The sequence below is a fragment of the Galeopterus variegatus genome, unplaced genomic scaffold (genome assembly GCF_000696425.1).
Source record: "Galeopterus variegatus unplaced genomic scaffold, G_variegatus-3.0.2 Scaffold134, whole genome shotgun sequence".
NCBI classification, from domain to species: domain Eukaryota; kingdom Metazoa; phylum Chordata; class Mammalia; order Dermoptera; family Cynocephalidae; genus Galeopterus; species Galeopterus variegatus.
Window position 1 is genome coordinate 396,090 of NW_007726245.1, and position 19,905 is coordinate 415,994.

The window sequence follows — 19,905 nt, forward strand, 5'->3', positions numbered from 1 at the left end:
GGGGGGGGGGGGGGGGGGGGGAGAAGGAGGGGGGCTCGGGAGAGATTGAATAAGGGAAAAATAAATTAATTTTAAAAATGAAAAAAGAATTTGTATTTAAAGCTTTGTATTATTCAAGCACTTAAATAGTACCAAAATTTTAAATTATGATAGACTGTAGTTTTAGGTTTCATGTTAGTGATTCTAATTATTCATACCGTATAAAAGTCTTGGAGATAGGGCCGGCCCGGTGGCGCACTGCGCTAGTGCGCCGCTTGGGAAGCGCGGCGGCGCTCCCGCTGAGGGTTCGGATCCCACATACAGACCGGTTCCCGCTCACTGGTTGAGCGAGGTGCGGGGGCAACACCGAGGGTTGCGATCCCGTTGCCGGTCCCGGTCCGGTACGGGGGCAACACTGAGGGTTGCGATCCGTTGCCAGACACGGAAAAAGACAAAAAAAAAAAAAAAGTCTTGGAGATAAACTATAGACTAAAATAGTTCATGCTATACCTACCCAAATTCCATCAGAATGTCTCCATTATGTGGATCCCAGATATATACTCGAGTATCATAAGATGCAGTAGCCAGTAATGCTCCATCAGGAGAAAAGTCACAAGCTACAACATCGTGGTGATGTCCTTCTAGTTTCCGTATCATGGTATATTTATCCATATTCCAAAGAAAAACCTGCAATAAAAAGGCAAATGTTATAGCTTCATTCAGATACACAGAGGACAAAATGGCACATCTTAAACTAAAACTGCTAAATTTAATTAAGATTATATTAAATTAAACAATATAAATTACGAGTAATTTAAAGAATATGCTCAGTGTCACAGTCGATTAAAATCAGTCTTTAAGTTAATTAAAGCAGACATGCAAATTCTATTTCAAATGTTTCTGTTAAATGTTAATTAAAAAATAAGCCTAAACATAAAATAAAGGCAATGCAATTTAACCACAAAGTTATACTGAAATCCATTTATTCCAAAAACTAATTAACTAAAATATACAGAAATAAATAGGGTTAAGTACTACAAACCCCCTTTCTCTTTTTTCCATAAACTACCAAATTTTAAAAAAATATACAGACAGAAAACGTAAGGTTAACAAATTGTTACTCCATTGGCATCTCCCTTTGAGATAATCACTTGTTTACAATAGGCTTGGGTCACCAACGTGAGCCTAGGAAGAGAAACAGATACTGCAAGCAAAGAGAATTTTCACAGCCAAATGAAATTTCTTTGGCAAACAACAAGGATCTTAAATCACATTACAAAATGAAAATGCTATTTTATAGAAATAATACAATTACAACATTTCTGTGAATCAAGATTTACCAATCTTATTTCTCCCAAACTGATCACAATCATTAGTCATTTTAAGTATAAAACAGTTAAATTACTTGAGAACAAGTTCACATACAGTTTTAGATTCTAAAGATCAGTAGTTAGACTGTGCAGAATAGCTCTAAGTAGAATTCGAAGGTTTACTTCACTCTATTATATTAAATGTGAGCTTGAAGGTTTGTAATAATTCTAATAAGATAATCTCTCCTCCTCTTGGAGTAAAGCAATCCTTTTTCGCTACTTTTTTTCTGCACAGACACAATATATTATTTCCAAAGGAAAGGAAGTACAAATTTTAAACTGGATCAAAGACTTAAGGTATCTTTAAAGAACTTCAAAAAACAACACAGAGAAACCATTTGCAAGCCAATTACTTTACATTAAATTGGTTTCATTTGTTAGACTCCCAATTCCATCAAACTGGAAGATCAATTTACTCGGAGGAGTCAGTGGATTTCACCATGGGGGAAATTATTTTAAAAAAGAAAAAAAGAAAGAAAGAAAAGCAGAAAGTGGACATCGACCAGCACCTGTGTACGTACAGTACACCTTGCAGCCGAATGCAAGGTTACTTCATCCTATGGTAAAGGTCGCCCCCAGCCCGGTAGCCAGAGATGCCACTCTTTCTGCCCAGCTAACACCATTGTGCGCCTGTGTGCGAGTGGTGCCAGCATAACCTCAATCACACCAATATTGCTGCCACCACCTGTGACAGGGAAAGCAAGAAGCATATGGAAAACACACAGCCTAAAATAGCAATGTCAACATCTAGCTTTGTTCTTCTTACGATTGTTAAAGAACTAAACTGTTCTAAACTCCCAACATTAGCAACTATCATTTTAACATACTTCTTGGCTAAATAAAATCATTTTAACTTGCCTCCCACACCCCATTAATTCAAAGTGTATTGTGTTCATCAAATGTATTTGGACTTCGATCATTCCATAAATACCTGAAGCTATTCAGGTCCCTTTAACTATACTAACTCAGAGCTGGTAAACAACTAAAAGAGAGTTCATCAATAAGCATACCCCTCTTAAAGAGTCATTTTACTTAAGCTGTCTTTAGGAATGCTATGTGAGACAGATAATATCAGAGTTCATCTACAATTCATTCTAGGACATACATGAATGCTATTTTTATTCTTATTCAGTTTTTAAGTTACTTTTTTTCAGTTAAATGTCCAGGACCAGCTGGGACTCAAAACTTTAAAAACAGCAAACTGGACAAAAAAAATAGAACAAAGAAAATAATTAGCAAGGGAATGTCTTAACATATGGACTAGATCTTTTCCATAAACTTTCCTAGATCTTACAAAAAATAAATTTAACACACCCCTCATTTTATGAATATAACAGCAATCCAACCTCTCACTTCACAATCAATAACTACATTTATTTAATTTGCTTCATGCAAATTCTTCCCCATCATGAAATAAAACATTTATTTAAGATGTTCATGACACCGAGCACAGATGTAATTACTTAGATTTAAAATGATTATTCACACATTATAATCCAATTCCCAATAAATGTACAAGAACTTTGACACATACTGCTTTATTGGCTCCAACTGAACACAGCATAGAAGAGTCAGGAGAGAACGCGCAGCTGTACACCCAGTTCTGATGCCCCCTCAATACTTTCATCATGTTCCCTAAACATAAAGCAATATCTGTGTTAACACAAGAATCCATTTCAAATGAGTAGTATTTAAAAAGGGCAATAAATCATGGGATCACAAACTTTTACAGCTGAAAGCAGTTAATCTATAACAGGGGTTGGCAATATATACCAGCTGCTTATTTTTGTAAATAAAATTTTACTAAAACATAATTATGCCCATTTGTTTATATTATGATACTAAGGCAGAAGCAGCATGATCCATAAACCTACAATATTTAACATCTTTATGAATTCTTTTAGTCCTGAGCCACCAGAGGTGGGAAATGGGGAGGGGGAGAATAGCAAGAAATTGGTAAAGGGCCACAAAAAGTGATTACATTGTGTAATGCTGAATATATGGATATTCAACACCACACCTCACAGATATATAGTCAATTATGTTTCAACTAAAAAAAAAAAAAAGAATTCTTTTAGTCCAATTCCCTTATTCTACAAATGAAAAAACTGAACCACAGCAAGGTTAAGAGACTTGTTGAACATCTTCAAAATGCCTTTTCATTCTTCTTCCTTTTTTTTTTTTTGTCTTTTGTCTTTTTTCCGTGTCCGGCAACGGATCGCAACCCTCAGTGTTGCCCCCGTACCGGACCGGGGACCGGCAACGGGATTGCAAACCTCGGCGTTGCTCCCGCGCCTCGCTCAGCCAGTGAGCGGGAACCGGTCTGTATGTGGGATCCGAACCCTCGGGCGGGAGCGCCGCCGCGCTTCCCAAGCGGCGCACTATCCAGTGCGCCACCGGGCCGGCCCCTCATTCTTCTTCCTTTTTGATTACCTACATTTCACTCCAAAGTCCTTGTGTATGATACCCACAGCACACAACTATGTTTAAGTATATTTAACTCTTAGTTTTATAAATATTTACTCAGTGCTGACTACATGCTAGGCACTATGCCAGGCACTGAGGATACAGCTGTGAGTAAGACAAAGTCCCTACTCTCTTGGAGCTTACATTTTTCTGAGCCTACATTCTTAAAACATATGCAGATAAATGAAAATATGTTGAGATAAGCAAGCACCATCTGACATACAAAAGAAAATTAAGGGTGGAGGGGCAGAGGAAAAGTCATGGACTAATGGGTACAAAATTATGCTGTCTACCCTAAGTGAATAATTGTATAGTATATGCATGTATTGGAACAACATACTGTACCCCACAAATATGTACAAGTATATGTTAAAGTATTTTTATAAAAAGTGGAAATGAATTGAGTAATATCTATTATTGTTAATTAAAGTTATTAAAAATGGCCGAAAAAAACAAAATTAAAATTAATTATCAAATTATTTTAACTACTGGGATCCCTTTGCCCCCCACAGCTAAGTAGAGAACTGATAAGATGCAGAGGAGGTATACTTCATGGTTTGTTAGCATATTATTTTATTAAGCAATGGTTACTATCTATCAGCTTAAAACGCCCCCAAATCTGAGGGTTTTGCTTCCTACTATATTCAATATAAGCTATATTACCCCTAGGCAACCCTTCAGCTTGAGGTTTTTAGCACAACAGATCTTTAAATATAAGGTTTTAGTTAAAAATGTAACTCTTTTGGGGCCGGCCCGTGGCTCACTCGGGAGAGTGCGGTGCTGATAACACCAAGGCCCCAGGTTCGGATCCTATATAGGGATGGCTGGTTCGCTCACTGGCTGAGCGTGGTGCTGACAACACCAAGTCAAGGGTTAAGATCCCCTTACTGGTCACCTTTTTAAAAAAAAAAAAAAAAAAAATTTAACTCTTTCATTAGGGGATAAAAAGGGAGAAGAAATGCTCATCTCTGGTGCTCTCCAACAAGGTAGCCTCTCCACAACTTTGTAATAAGCATCACAAATATCAAGGTTTCAGAAAAAGTTGACTACATGACACTGACATACCTTTCTATTATATTGGAGGGTAAGTCTTTACTTTTTAAAAGGAATTTCTTCCTTAACTTATCCAACTTGTTGTTATGCTTATTAGCATTTACACGTTATAAGTTATGATATGCAAATCATGTTTTAATCTAAACTTTATTAGATTATTAAATTATATCTGATTGTTACTTCCAGACCTACTTAAATTTTCACTAAGCAAATGCAGGAAGTCAATAACCCTCCCTAAAATAAAGAAAACTAACACAGACAAGTTCATATACAACCCTAAAACTGATCCAGATTTTGTCTTCAAATAATTGATACAGATCTGTGTGGTTAGTTTCTGAATAATATCAAATTGCTGACAGTAACTGCTGGCTCCTATTCTAGATGACATTTGGGTTTTTGTTTGACCTATAAAGGGAAAGGGACAAAAGGATTAAGCAGGGAAAAGGAAACTTTGATCATATGCCATTTTTAAAGTTAAATGCCCCGGATGCTCCCAAATACCTCTCAATGGTAATATCAAGAAATTAATCCTTTTGCATAGCCTTGAAAAAGACCTACCATCATCTTTCAGGTCCCACACTCTGAGAGTTTTGTCTCTTGAAGCTGACACTAGGATCAAGCTCCCATCTGGAGCAAAAGTTAAATCTCTGACCACTTCAGTATGATCTACCAAGTTAAGGAGGAGTTTTCCTAAATGTGATGGAAGGGAAAAAAAAAAAAGACAATATTAGTACTTTTTATCAGCTTATACTTTTGAAAAATAGGATTGCTCACCATTAAAAAAAAAAAAAGAATAGAAATTCTTGGACACCTCCTTAGTTTACCAAGTCTGAAATTACTTACTTATTACTGCTATTATTGTTACCTTTAAAGATTCACTGTTTACATTATTTTAAAATAGATTCCTTCCAAGATAGCAAAACCTAAGTTTATTAGAAATTAAAAAGGAATTTCTGAGATGTAAACAAACTCCTAGGTCGAGTTAATCTCATATCAAGAAAAGCCCCTGCAGGGCTAGCCGATTAGCTCAGGTGGTTAGAGCATAACGCTGATAACACCATGGGCCCAAGGGTTTGATCCCTGCACCAGACAGCCACCAAAAGAAAAAGAACAGTACCTACATTATTATCATTTTCTAAGTCTTTAATAAACAGCACAATTTTTTATTTTATTTTTTTAAGATGACCAGTAAGGGGATCTTAACCCTTGGATTGGTCTTGTCTGCACCACGCTCAGCCAGTGAGGCAACCGGCCATCCCTATACAAGATCCGAACCCGCGGCCCTGGTGTTATCAGCACCGCACTCTCCTGAGTGAGCCACGGGCCGGCCCTAAACAGCACAATTTTAAAATGTAAAATCAAATCATTCCTCTGCTTGTATTTCCTTGGCCTTGAGTTACTAATGGACTGTCAAACTCCCCAAACTATCCCACAACAACCTTAATTTTTGTACATAATCCAGTGGGAAAAATGTATTTTATTTATCTAATACTAAAAGAGTTGTTTTCTAGGAAAATCTGTGTTTACCTTAAATTTTTTTCAATAACCCAATCAAATTTTGACTATCCCCATTCAATGTTTGTATCACTTGCTGTGTTCTGATATACAGATTGTTTTAATGCTCATTTAAAGAAATCCTTTACATTTTTGAGTACATAATATATGCAGACACCGTTTTACGCAGTGAACAACACATTTATTTTTAACTGTTCAAAGAATTTAAATTCTCAACCTATCTAGTTAGGCTTTAGATAAACTGTTACTAAAATATCCCAAAGGCTAGATAATGATTATTAAAAACATGATTTGCCTTGAAAGCCTCTAAGCTATCAATCACTGAAAAAGTATGTAAGAATACGCCTTGCTATTTGAGTCATAAACTAAATTACTAGTTTATAAGTGATAATTAACTAAAACATTCCCTAGACATGCCCTTCCTCCTACAATATTCTTTGAAGAGTGATCAAGCATTGTGAACTCTGTATTATAGTTTTCCTAAATTAAATCCAAGAGCTGAGGAAGATAATATTTGGGTCAACTATAAAGACATACTCAGAGCAGCAATTCTTGCTTTTCAGTATGTTAAAATGAATCATGTATTTCAGTGCCTATAGTGCCCTCCATCATAAAATAATCAGGTTTGCTTTTAAAACTATGAATCCAGAGAAAGGCCTCAGGAAAAACTAACCCTGCTGACATCTTTATCTTGGACTTCCAGTCTCCACAATTCTGAGGAAATAAATTTCTGTTGTTTAAGAAAGACACAAACACACACCCCTATGAATCCATACCTGTATATACATCCCATATTTTGATACGCCCATTGTTTAACCCTGTGGCAAGGAGTAGCTGATCTTGTCCAAATTTGAATCGATGCCATTCTATGTTTACACAGCGACTCTGTTTTTCTGGAACTGAAGATCCAAAAGCAAGACTCCAGACTATATCGCCACAGTCTATAATATGTTCACGAGGCTTATTTTTCTGACCACCATCACTATTTTGTCTTGACAATCTTGAACTGTTTGAATTGGTAACGTTTTTAGTGCCATGCAAGAGACTGAGAGGAAAAAGTCAGATTGAAATGGAATTATTATTTATTCTGGACTCCTGTGGAAATTAAACAATTATAAAAGTTTGTTAAAATAACCTCAATATGATTATATTGATACTGAATAACAACAGAATCCTATAGCTGGGAAGGGGAAAAGTTGCTATTTGAACTATGAGGGAATGACCAAATAAATCACATTAATAGAAAATCTCAGTGTCTGATAAAAAGTTCAAGAATAAAGCCGTTTATAACTTATTCACTTCCCTAATTTTCCTCAAAATCACTGTATCAATTGAGACTACTTTCCCTAAAAGCAAAAGTATAAACAAGAAAAAAAACAACCCAATAACTTAAGATATTGTCAAGCCGATACCAGAAAGTTACCTTAAAAAAAAAAACAAACCTCAAACCATAATAGTCAGTTTCCCACACTTTCTAGACTCAAAGTAATATGTAATAAGGACATTAATGAATATAACCATGAAGGACTACTAGACAAAAAGCAGGGAAAGATTAAATCTAGTATATGATACATTTTAGAAATATTTTCAGAAAATATTCAGACTCAATGAACACCAAGCAAAGAGATCATAAAAATGACACAACACAATATATACACTAACAAGGCACAATTAATCTGCCATTTAATACACAGAAAAACTTATAAACATAAATATTTGAGAAAAATTCTATGACATATAAATAAGGACAGACAATTCTAAACACAAGTTTTCCAATAAATATTCTGCCTATGATTAAAACATATTTATCTGCACTGGCCAGCTGCCAAAAAACAAAATCTGAAAAGATAAAACATACATAATACAACACCATCTATAAAGGAAAAGCTTAAATATAAAAATGTTTTTACTACCCCACACTGAGAGAAAATGGCAAATTCCACAACAAAATATAAAAAAGAAAAGAGAGTCTTACAAGTTCTTAAGGCACTGGGACCACGGAACAAGCTTTACTGTACGATGTCCTTGTGACCAAGCAAAATATGAACCATCTGGAGCAAAAGCAACAGTCCAATTTTCATGACCACATTTCTTGTCAAAAGGAGCTGCTGGAGCTAAAAGTTCACCTATAGTACGTGCTCTCACTAAAAGGAAAAATAAAAATATAGGATATCATATATCACCAACAATGAATTTGAGACTGCCTCCATATTACTTTGGGATTGAATTTTTCCCTTTTCTTTGTAGACAGGATATATAATGAGTGCTGCTTCCTTCCCACCCTCTAAGGAGAGATATGCAGTATGAAGACCCCACAAGGATAATAATATCTTCAAGTTTTGGTAAAGTGATTTTCTAAAATCTCCCAATGCAAAAGTTTAAGAAAGTTTCCCTCTAAGGAGAGATATGCAGTATGAAGACCCCACAAGGATAATAACTATCTTCAAGTTTTGGTAAAGTGATTTTCTAAAATCTCCCAATGCAAAAGTTTAAGAAAGTTTCAATTAAAATATCAGTCAAGTAATAATAACATAATGACCAATTAGGGCTTAGCAACTATTGGTCCCAACTTTTGTACTGCATTATGTTTTCACGAAATTACTAATACTTAAAATGCATGAGACTAAAGTTACTTTGTAAGAAAAGTATCTTCCTAATTTAAGTTTAGCTTACAAAAACCATAAACCACTATAAAATATAATATTACACAATTATTAAAAGGAAAGCACTATAAAATGGTTGATTCAAACATGAATATCCTTATCTTTTGCAGGCCTAGGTCACACACACACAAAAAAAAACACAAAACCCTCAGAACTAGAAGAGACTTAAAGGTTGTCTTGTCCAACCTCCCAACCAGTGCATTTGTGATTCTCAAACAGTGGCCCTCAAGAGTCTTCCTAATGGGCCACAAACTGACCCAAAAATAGAAATACAAAAAAAAGAAACAATTTCATACATTTTTAATGTAAAGTTACTTAATATTTCATTTATAACAAAAATTGGTGTGTTATCAGAGTATATAGAGAATATTACTTCCATATTTAACAAAAAGTATAACCAACAATCTCCTACTGCAATGTGCACATGCAAACAACTGGAATTTCCTCAATTTGGGGAAAGGATCTTCTTTATCAAGGTATCAACAATACTGTCTTCGGTTAGTCTTGATTTCAAGTTTTGCCATTTTTCCTTTTTTAAGTTATTGCCAGTTTAGCTTCCCTATCATCCATTTTGTGGTTGGTTGTCTAGTCAACTCCACAGTGTATGATAATGTGTTTTTGGCTTAAATTTTCTTTTCCAACAACTAAACTGTAATTATATACACACAAACCCCCAAGATGTACTCCATTCAGTGACAGTTGCAGTCAGAATGTGTGCTCCATCAATAGCTAGTAACACCAGGCATATGACAGGTGCTCAGTAAATATTTACTGAATGAATATGAAAGCACATGTATAAGCTCCCATTCTTAAGTGATTTAAACATGCTCCTTGCTCAGTTAATACATTAACAAATAAGTATTATTTAAAAAACAAAAACAAGACCCTTGAGAACAATTTTTCTACGATATTCATTAATAAGAATACCTAATAAGGCTTATTCTATTTTGGTATAGCTGAGATGATCAGAAATTTTTCCTTTTAATCACTCAAAATCACCCTCCTACCACTCCACTCACTTAGTCCTGATAATGACCTAAGAGAATAAACCTAAGCTTGCTCTCATATTACATCCATATACTGTATACTGAAGACAACCATGACAGCAGCAACTGAATCTTTTGGCCAGGCTACAATCTCTCTAATTCTTTCAATCATTCCTTAGGTTACATGGTTTTAAGTCCATCCCCCATCTTAACTTCATCATACTTTTCTGGATAAACTCCAGCTAACAGAGGCCCTCATCACTAAACACAATACTTCAGGTGTGGTTTCAAAGTGGCAGAGACCCCCCACCCCCCACCCCACTAGTATTGAAACAGCATAAGGAGGGGCTGACCAGTTAGCTCAGTTGTTTAAAGCACACCCACAACACCAAGGTCATGGGTTTGGATCCTCATACCAGCCAGCCACAAAAAAACAAAAACAAAAACAAAAAAAATGAGCATAAGGTGATATTAACTTTACTAGCAGTTACATAACTTCCTTAATACAAAATTCACAAACTGAAGGCCTGTCGAATGGTTTTTTAAATATACAAATGATGTCAGAAAGGGCGTGCTGCTCCAGGTTTCCTTACATTTTTTAAGACTACCAGTCTTACACGGTCATTTCACTAGGGTTCTTTATATGCATGGCTTCTGAATTTGCAACCCTTACCAAAATCTTTTTTTGGGTTTTTTAAAACCCCTAAGTTTTAGGTTAAAAAAAAAAAAGGCAAGCTCACAAATATGGGAAGTGAGTTTTAAAATTCAACTAAGAAAAGGGCAAGCATTATCTTAAAAAGAGAAAGCCCCTAGTTAAACTGAGAATACTTATATTAACTCGTATACAAGGAACAGACCTTGCATTCAACTTCAAAAACATCTGGTAAATTAGACTAGAACTCAGCTCTCCCTTAGCAAACATAGGCAAGACTAAATTTCCCATAAAAGATATTTTTTTAGTCTGTATTTTAAGGTTACTTTGCATTATTCTTCTTTTAACCTTGGCCACAATCATGAAATTCCTCTTGTATAAAGAATGGTAATAAATTAACTACTACAAAACTGGTCCAAATAGCAAAGACCATGAAATAATAACCTAATCTATTTTTGAATATATAAAAATTCAAGAAATGGGATCATTCTAAAAAAACTGCCAAATAAATACATTACACTGTCACAAGTATTTTACTAATAACTGCCCTGATTGTGTTTCCCTGCTGGTTAACAGGCATATCAAATGAGTTTTGCACTTTAATAGAACGTTTTAAGCACTTTACATAAATGCTTCTTGGTACAATATTATAAACCTGTAAAAGCACTTCGAAAAAAAAAAAGTTCTAAGTTCAACTTTTATTATATTACCTGCAACTGTTTAATGTTAACACCCTAAGAAATGTATGATTTAATGACTTTGTATAAGGAAAAAGCTTCCTGCCATGGGAAATCAGCCACAAGATACAATACTACATTATTAATATCTGTACAGTAGTAACACATCATCTAAGTCACTGCTGAACCAAGCAAACCAAATTTAGCTCCTTCATCACATTCTACCCTGCAATTTCATAACCAGAAAGGGATGATCCGTGGCAGTGCCTTTTGAAAGAGGGCAGTAGCTCAAGGCAGCAACTCCCTGTCTTACGGAAGTCTTTAATCATTCATGGAATCTTGCCTCCATTCTCAGTATGTACTTGAGAAACCAAACTTGGCCTGGCAAAAATTAACACCCGAGAAAAGTGAAAAAGTTAAGTCCTTACTCACAGATACAAAACTATAAAGAGAAATAAATGTTTTACCCTGTATCCAAATACTTCAAAAAAAAGAGAAACAGTTAAAAACTGGACACGAATTTTGTGTTCTATCTTTAAAAGAGTTATTAAAACCAGGGTTAAAGTCCCCTCCTAATCAGCCATTCAACCATATCCCCCTAAGAGAACAAAAGTCCAGAATCCTAAGAGCTGTTTCTAGATATAAAAATTCACCCACATACAGGATATAGGGCGTTTTGGCTACTTCAGCTTCTCCCCTTCTCTAGAAATACTCCTCCATCTATTTAGTAAAGGCATACATTTACTTCAAGAGCAGGAAAATGCAAAGGGCTCTGTGCTCAGCAGCCACTGCCAATTTTTATTTAATACAGCAAAGATCAGTGCTTACGAAGCATATCAATCAGTGCACAGCACCTCAACACTCCCCAAAGCTGTTCCAGTTATTTTACTTTAAGAGAGGATTTAAATAATGTGAGGCTCTTTCAACTGAGCCACTGAGTAGGTCTGGACGCACAACCTTCAACGCTGATCACCCTGTTTTCAGCGTGGCCAGGCTAGCCACTAAGCCAGAAAAGCCTTTCCAGAGTTTGCTCTTCTGTCACTCCGCCCAACCACTCTGTTCCTTCCATGTGTCTGAAAGATAATTCTGAAAGTCTCCTCCCTGGACCGCTGCCTTGCTTAAAGCCATACCATTTTTCAAATTACTTTCTCCAGGCTGCTGGCACATTTCTCATTTAGAAGTGGCTGGTATGCATGAGGACCCTCCCTCTCTTTTTACCGCAGCTCAGAACACACAAGTTTACTTTTCCCATCTTAAACTTAACTTAGAGCCCCCGAGACTTGCCAGTAACCCCTGGGAGTAACCCTTCCCTGCCCACTCGACGCCCAAGCAAGCCCTGAGCCAAGAGAATCCCAGGATAAGGGCCCTGCGAGGAACTCTGATGAAGAAACCGCGGCCCGGGCGTGGTGGGGGTTGGGGGCGGAGTGTTCGCCCCCGGGCTCGCCCCTGCGTGCCAGGCGCACAGTGGACGCGGCACCAACGTCGGCCCCTCACCACCGCCCCCTGCCGCAGGCACCCACCCGCGGTGCCGCTTCCTCCTCTTCGCTCAAGGGCTCGGCCCCGTCTCCCTCGAGCTCTTCCCTCTGACTCAGAGACGCTTCCTCCCAAACCTCCTCCGGGGAGTCCCTGCCTCTCCTCAGCCCCCGCGCGCTCACCCACAGCCCCACTCCTCACCGATCTCTTTCTCGTTGACCCTCGGGGGAAAGCTGGCCATCTATGGGTCACCGTCTGATTCCGGGGACACGATGCGGACGCAACGACAGAGAAGGGAACCGGGAGCGCTGAGGGGCGTGACACCGGCTCGTTCCCGCCCGGGGACGGAGGGAAGGGGAGGGGCGGGGGCGGTAGCTGCGGCTTCTGTTGACGGCCCCGGGACAGCTCCGGCAGGCCTCGAACCAAACTAGAGTGTCAAACACAGACAATAGACTTACACCCTGCCTCCCGCCTATGGACCAAGACAACCCGCCCAACACACTCGACGGCAAACGAGACACTGGAGACAAAATGGCGGACGGCCCGGATAATATCGGGGCCTGGGGGGCGTGGTTGGTGACGTCATAAACCAGGGCCCCGCCCCCCGACGTACGGGACGTGACGGCCAGGGCAGGGCGCACGCGGGCGTTGTCTGGAGGCCCGTGTGAGGGAAACCAGGAAGAGCGCGGAGGCGGAGGAGCACCGTAACCCTGTGGGGCTGCGGACGGACCGCGGAGGACGAGTCTACTGGCTGTGCTTGTAACCCAGTGGCGTTTTCCCTGCCAGGATGCCCCAGCGTGGCATTTATAAGTCGAAGTGCCTTTGAAAAGGGCAAGTAGAGAATTGTATAGTACATATTAGTCCACAGCTGAAAGAGTGCATGGAATTTAAACTGGCTGAACCGAAGGGAACAAAAAAGACATTTCAGATTATAACTCGATGTGGCCACCTCCCCTGCGCCCAGGTGCTGGAGAACTGGCGACGGCACTGATGACAAAGATAGGATGAGAATTAGCATCCTTGTGCACCACCTGTCCTGCCGTGATTGCTCTGACATGCGCCAGCGGTTTTAGGAAGGGCCGAGGTGAACGGGCCTGGGGCGCAGGGAGATGACCCGGGCATGATCGTGACCGCCGCGGGGCCTCCCCGGGCTGCCTTTGTCCTGGCTGGTCCCTGCAGCCAGGCCTGCCGCTGCTGGTGGTCAGCGGAGTCCGGCCTCTGGTCAAGCCAGATCTCAACTGTGTCAGCTCAGAATCGACCCTTCCTCCACCGGAGGTCTAGGCCTCTGGGGGGCAGCTAGCTATCCATACGTCAGAACTGATAAATGTGTCCGGGTCTGCCACATGCCAAGTTGGTTCTTGCTTATTGATAACGTATTTGCATTTTAATGGGCCCTCCGTGTGGATTCTAAATCTTATTCCGAAAGAGGGCATATAAGGGTGGGAATTTAAGGCATGCCACAGATACTCATGGGAGACGGAGAGAGCTGCATAGCCAGACTCTTTGGAGAGATCTCAAATAACACCACGTAGGACGTGACCGCGTCATCTTTTTCTTTGCGTACGTGTACAATTCTTCAAGTAGTAAAATGTTTAATAAATATAAGAATTCATCCCACTTCCTCATTTTTCTTTATCGCTTTGTTACCTTCAGTCAGCACATTTATTAAGGGCTTACTCTGTGCCAGGCACTGGAGCTAGTTGCTGAATATTTAGAGCAGAACAAAAGACAAATTTTAATGCAGGCTTGTAGCTCATATACCAACTTTTATATCAGTCCCAGTTAATTCTTTTAACCACGTACTATTACCCCTATTTACTTGTACTATACTGTACAAAGTCATGGAAATACCAGTTCTTCCATGTCTACCTACGAAAGATTTTGGTGCCTTTCCCATAGAACTGTTTAATTCCCACTTCATTTTTTTCCTGCTAGACAACAGACTCCCTGACCATTTTCTCAACTGGTGAAATATGACAGCAGAATGAAAAATAATTTTATGATCTGTGTGCTCATTAGAAATAACATCTAATATTTATAGAGTCCATGTTATGAGGGGTCTTCAAAAAGTTCATGGAAAGAGGGCTGGCCCGGTGGTGCACTGCTGCAGTGCGCTGCTTGGGAGCGCGGCGGCGCTCCCGCCGAGGGTTCGGATCCCATGTACAGACTGGCTGCTCACTGGCTGAGCGAGGTGTGGGCGCAACACTGAGGGTTGTGATCCTGTTGCCGGTCCGGGTCCGGTATGGGCGTGACACTGAGGGTTGCTGATCCGTTGCCGGTCACGAAAAAAGACAAAAAGGAAAAAAAAAAAAAAAGTTCATGGAAAGATTAGCATTATCTTTTTATTCAGTTTTTCCACGAGCTTTTTGAAGTACCCTCATACATGCTAGGGCTTTACCGTGTAAGTGCTTTTGTGGATTAACACATTTAATGCTCACAACAGTATGAGTAGTGTAATGGTCATATTCACATTTCACAGACACTTAGTAACTTGAGAACAGTCATAGAACTAGTAAGTGGCAGCTGCTAGATTTGAACCCAGACTTGTCTGACTGCCCTACTTCCATGCTATTTTGCCTTGCATAAATGAAATCTAGCTTGAAAAAGCAAATATATACCTGGCATTATATATCTATATTTGTTATTTTAATGTCAAATCTGTATGAGCATTTTATCCCCTACATATCCCATAAATGTTGGGGGTTCTTCAGAGTTCTGTTCTTGGCCCACAGCTTTTTTCTTCTTCCACACTCTCGCTGGGTTAAGGCAACCTCTCTCTGGGTTTAACTACCAGCTCTATGTGAAGACTCAAGTCCAGACCTGATTTCTCTCTCTTTGGTGTCATAAGGCTACACTGTAACCAACTGAGCTAACTGGCCAACCCCTGACCTCTCTTGAGCTTAAAATTTACATATTCAAATATTTGCAGTAAAGCTCAACATGTCAATACCGAACTCATCATCACTCCCAAATCTCCACCTTTTCTGCTTCCTACCCTAGTGAATATGTCCACCCAGTCAAGCAAGCCAGAATCTTGTTAGACTCCCTGCTGTCCCTCAACCCCACGTCAAATCAGTCAATCTACAAGCCCTGCCAATATTTTCTCTTAAACTGTTCTGGAATCTGTCATCTCTGTTCCAGCTCAGCTGCCACTGTTAGTTCAAGATCTTATCATTTCGTTTCTCTGAACAATCCTTTATAATCCCACATCCTGAGAAACCACCATTGACACTTTGGTATATTTTATTCCACTGTAAAAAAATTTATTAGTTGCATCATGTCCTTGGACAAATTATTTAGCCTCCCTGTGCTTCAGTTTTCTCATCTATCAAATGGGGATTGTAATAAAACCTACTTCACAGTTTTAAGGATTAATAGTTACAACAGGGCTTGACACAGAGTACTATATAAGTGTTAGATATTATTTTTGTATATAGTAATCCCAGCTAACTGCAAAATAGAAAAATCAAAATCTCACAGAAAATAAGGGGTTGGCAAAGAGCCATAAAAATATCATTAAATGTGCATATAATTAAAATAATAGAGCTGGCCGGTTTGCTCAGTTAATTAGAGCACAGTGCTGATAACAAGGTCAAGGGTTCAGATTCCCCTACTGGCCAGCCACCAAAAAAAAAATAATAATAAAAGTTAAAATGTGCACATGAACTGTCTATTCACTGGGAAGTATTCATTTCAAAAACAAAGCTGACCCAACCATTAAAAACCCATTCTCTTGAATATCATTCTTGAGTTACTCAGAAAACATTGCTGCTGTGTGGTTGGTTATCTGCTAAGGCCAATTGACCCAAAATTTTGGTTAAAAATTTCTTTTGAAATTTTTAAGCCAAAATTTATCTTGGTGTATATATGTATATATACAAACACACACACACACATGTTTGTAAATACATCCTCCCTTATTCCATTTTCTCACAATCTCAGCAAAATGTTGTATTAACAGCCTGGCATTTTCATGTAGTTATACCTTTATTTTTTCTACACCATTTCCTCATGCATAAAGGAGGTAGAGCAACAGTTGTCACATTGTTTTGTTTGGGGGAAGTGATATAACCATACATATGGAAATAATTAGCAGTGGGGACCAGATTACGATATGAAAGTTTGACTTGCCTATTTTCTTTCTTTTTATTTTTGGCAGTTAGCAGGTACAGGGATCTGAACCCTTGACCTTTGTGTTACAGTACCACATTCTAACCAACTGAGCCAGCTGGCCACCCCTCTTTCATATAATAAAATAAATTTTTCCTGTATTAATAAATTTTTCACCATATTATTGTAGGTAAACTTAACTTCATTTGGAGGTAAATTTTTTCCTTTTCTGCCCCAAACCACACAATACTTAATACTGAAGAAAGGTGGACTACTCCCATAATTAATTTTTTATTACTCTCATGGACATTGCAGGTATATTTCCTTTGATGTCATGAATGTATCCAGTTCACAGTTGTGCCTTTTTTTGAGAATTCATATTCACCAAAAATTAGAGCAATTTAACTGGGTTGCTGTCAGGATATGCATCTATATAGGTCTCTGAAGTTACAGAGATGCCTCTAAATAAGTTTTAAATTGGAAAGGATTCCCGCAGGATCTTATTTCTGAACGTATATCTTGGTGAGAGAAGAAAGTAAATGTCCCCTTTCTATAAATAAAGGGAAGCAATGTTTACTTAAAACAATAACTACGGGCCGGCCCGGTGGCGCACTGCTACAGTGCGCTGCTCCCGCCGAGGGTTCAGATCCCACATACAGACCGGTTCCCGCTCACTGGCTGAGCGAGGTGTGGGCGCAGCACCGAGGGTTGCGATCCGTTGCCGGACACGAAAAAAAGACAAAAAGGGAAAAAAAAAAAAAACAAAAACAACTACACATGAATAAGAAAAAAGCTGATAAATTGTACAATGGGGGTTTGAAGCCCACCACCACTACCAAAAACAAAAACAAACCCAACAAACACAATGCTAGATATTTTATTGTTCCCTAGTGTGGTTAAATCTCAAAGATGAAAAAGATTGCCATAGTTTTCTGACTCTGTACTGACCAAGACCAAACAAAAACCCTTAATAACAGTTTAGATGCATTGTTTAAGCGATCGAGAGTTGCTTGCTTGTTTTTGCTTTTTGGACCTGTCTGATGTTGCTATTGTTACTATAGCTCCTCTAGGCTAATAGGCTAAGCCTAAGAGTTCATCGAAAGTTATCCAGGGTTTGGATTCTAGGCCACAAGTTTCAAATCACGGGATTTATAACATTGCCCGGAATTCAGAATTGAAGGGTGTGGAATTTGCTCAAGATCCAGCTGGACAAGCATAATTTATACAAATAAAATGGTATATTAATAAACAGTAATAGATACCTTTATAATTGTGGAGCATGCTGGAAAAATAATAGGTCCCAGAGGAAAATTCTGGAAGCAACCACTTTTGGCTGGGGTAGTCTTTCTGGGGATGAAATATATAGAAGTGCCCCCATTTTTACACTGTTACCTTTTTTTTCCACCTTTTTCCCCATATTTCACATTTTTTGTGGGGTGTTTTGACAATGTGGTATGAACAGAATATTAGGATTGGGTTTTCAAAGATGTAAAATTTGGTCTTAGTTTACAGCTATACCCAAAAGGACTCAAAATGTGGAAAATGCTGCAGCCAGTCTAGATGTTTCTGCATCTCTCTCTGGGCCAGAATGGTCCCAGCAGCTTACAGGAAATTACATATCTAAAGGAATAAAGCAGGGAGGCCCCATTGCCAGTGTTTTGTAGAATTTCCTCTGCTCCCTGATGAGCTAACCCAGCTCCATTTCTCCTCTCCTCATCCCCAAACTCAGGGCAATTACACATAGGCTGTGTACTCTAGCTCAGTCCCGGACCTTCAGGAGAAATCTGTGTAAAATGGAATATTCCATGCGATAATAGAGATTTTCCTCCTATCAATCATTTTTCTTTTCCTCTGATAGAGTTTTGCACGTTTAATTTTCTGACTATTTTTCTGCCTGTGGCCATTCTACAGAGATTGTGAGGAGGAAGAAAATGATCCTTCACCAACTGCATAAAATCAAGGATTTCTCTTACTTGGGCTTCCCCTTTGTTCCTTTGTTTCTTGTTTGGTAAATTCTTCCTGAGTCTTCGGTCTCCAGTTGCCTGGCTTTTTGGCAGGCTTTTTAGTCAACTGTTTCTCCCTTCTGGTGGAGGGCAATGACATCTGATGGAATTTGAATCTTTGTCCAGGAGTCTCAGAGAGTCCTACTGACAAGTCACAGGCTTTCGCCCCCACCAGCCAAGCCTGCCCTTGTGTAATAAATGCAAATGCCATAGAAAGAAAAAAAAAGAAAAAAGAAAAATTTTTAAAAAGAGAAAAAATAAAGTAATGAATGTGAACGCAAGAGCTTCCTATTGGTGTCTTTACTTGCCAGCATATAGGTCATAGTTTTTTTAGGCTGAGGAATTTCTGACTGATTTCCAACACTCCACATCATTTAAGTTTTTAAAAAATCTTCCATATTGTATTACTTTCTTTTTTTTGTCCTTTTTGAGACTGGCCACACCGCGCTCAGCCAGTGAGCGCTGTGAGAGCACCGGCCATCCCTATATAGGATCCGAACCCATGGCGGGAGCGCTTCTGTGCTCCCAGCGCTGCACTCTCCCGAGTGCGCCACGGGCTTGGCCCTGTATTACTTTCTGAATTCATTTTTTCCTTTCCATTAAAGGAATACTCTTCCCAATTTTTTTTCTTTTTTCTTTACGACTGGCCTGTACAGGGATCCGAACCCTTGACCTTGGTGTTATTGACGCCGTGCTCTAACCAACTGAGCAAACCAGCCAGCCCTCAAACAATGCTCTTGATATAATGCAAGTATTTCAATTTCTCTACTTGGCTATAGGTTCCTTAAGGATATGAACTTTGTCTTTGAATCATTTTCAGGACTTTGCATGTAACTGATATTTGACGTTTGTTGAATGGAATTGAATTTTACCTTTTGTCTAGCTTTCTTTTTTTTTTTTTTTTTTTTAATTATGCTGTTTATTTTCCCCTCCTTTCTTTTTTTTTTTTTTTTTTTTA

At 38.8% G+C, this 19,905-nt stretch overlaps 1 protein-coding gene across 1 annotated transcript in view; it reads right to left on the reverse strand.

The window, feature by feature from the left end:
* The window catches only part of WSB1 (WD repeat and SOCS box containing 1), a 16,475-nt gene extending 3,086 nt beyond the window's left edge, over positions 1 to 13,389 (reverse strand). The window contains exons 1-6 of the mRNA XM_008589057.1: positions 13,036 to 13,389; positions 8,359 to 8,527; positions 7,160 to 7,428; positions 5,427 to 5,558; positions 2,884 to 2,984; positions 494 to 666 (exon numbers count right to left, since the gene is read on the reverse strand). Of these exons, the coding sequence (XP_008587279.1) occupies positions 494 to 666; positions 2,884 to 2,984; positions 5,427 to 5,558; positions 7,160 to 7,428; positions 8,359 to 8,527; positions 13,036 to 13,075 (884 nt within the window). The 5' untranslated portion in view covers positions 13,076 to 13,389. The remainder of the gene's footprint in view (positions 1 to 493; positions 667 to 2,883; positions 2,985 to 5,426; positions 5,559 to 7,159; positions 7,429 to 8,358; positions 8,528 to 13,035) is intronic.
* Between the last annotated feature and the right edge of the window lie 6,516 nt (positions 13,390 to 19,905).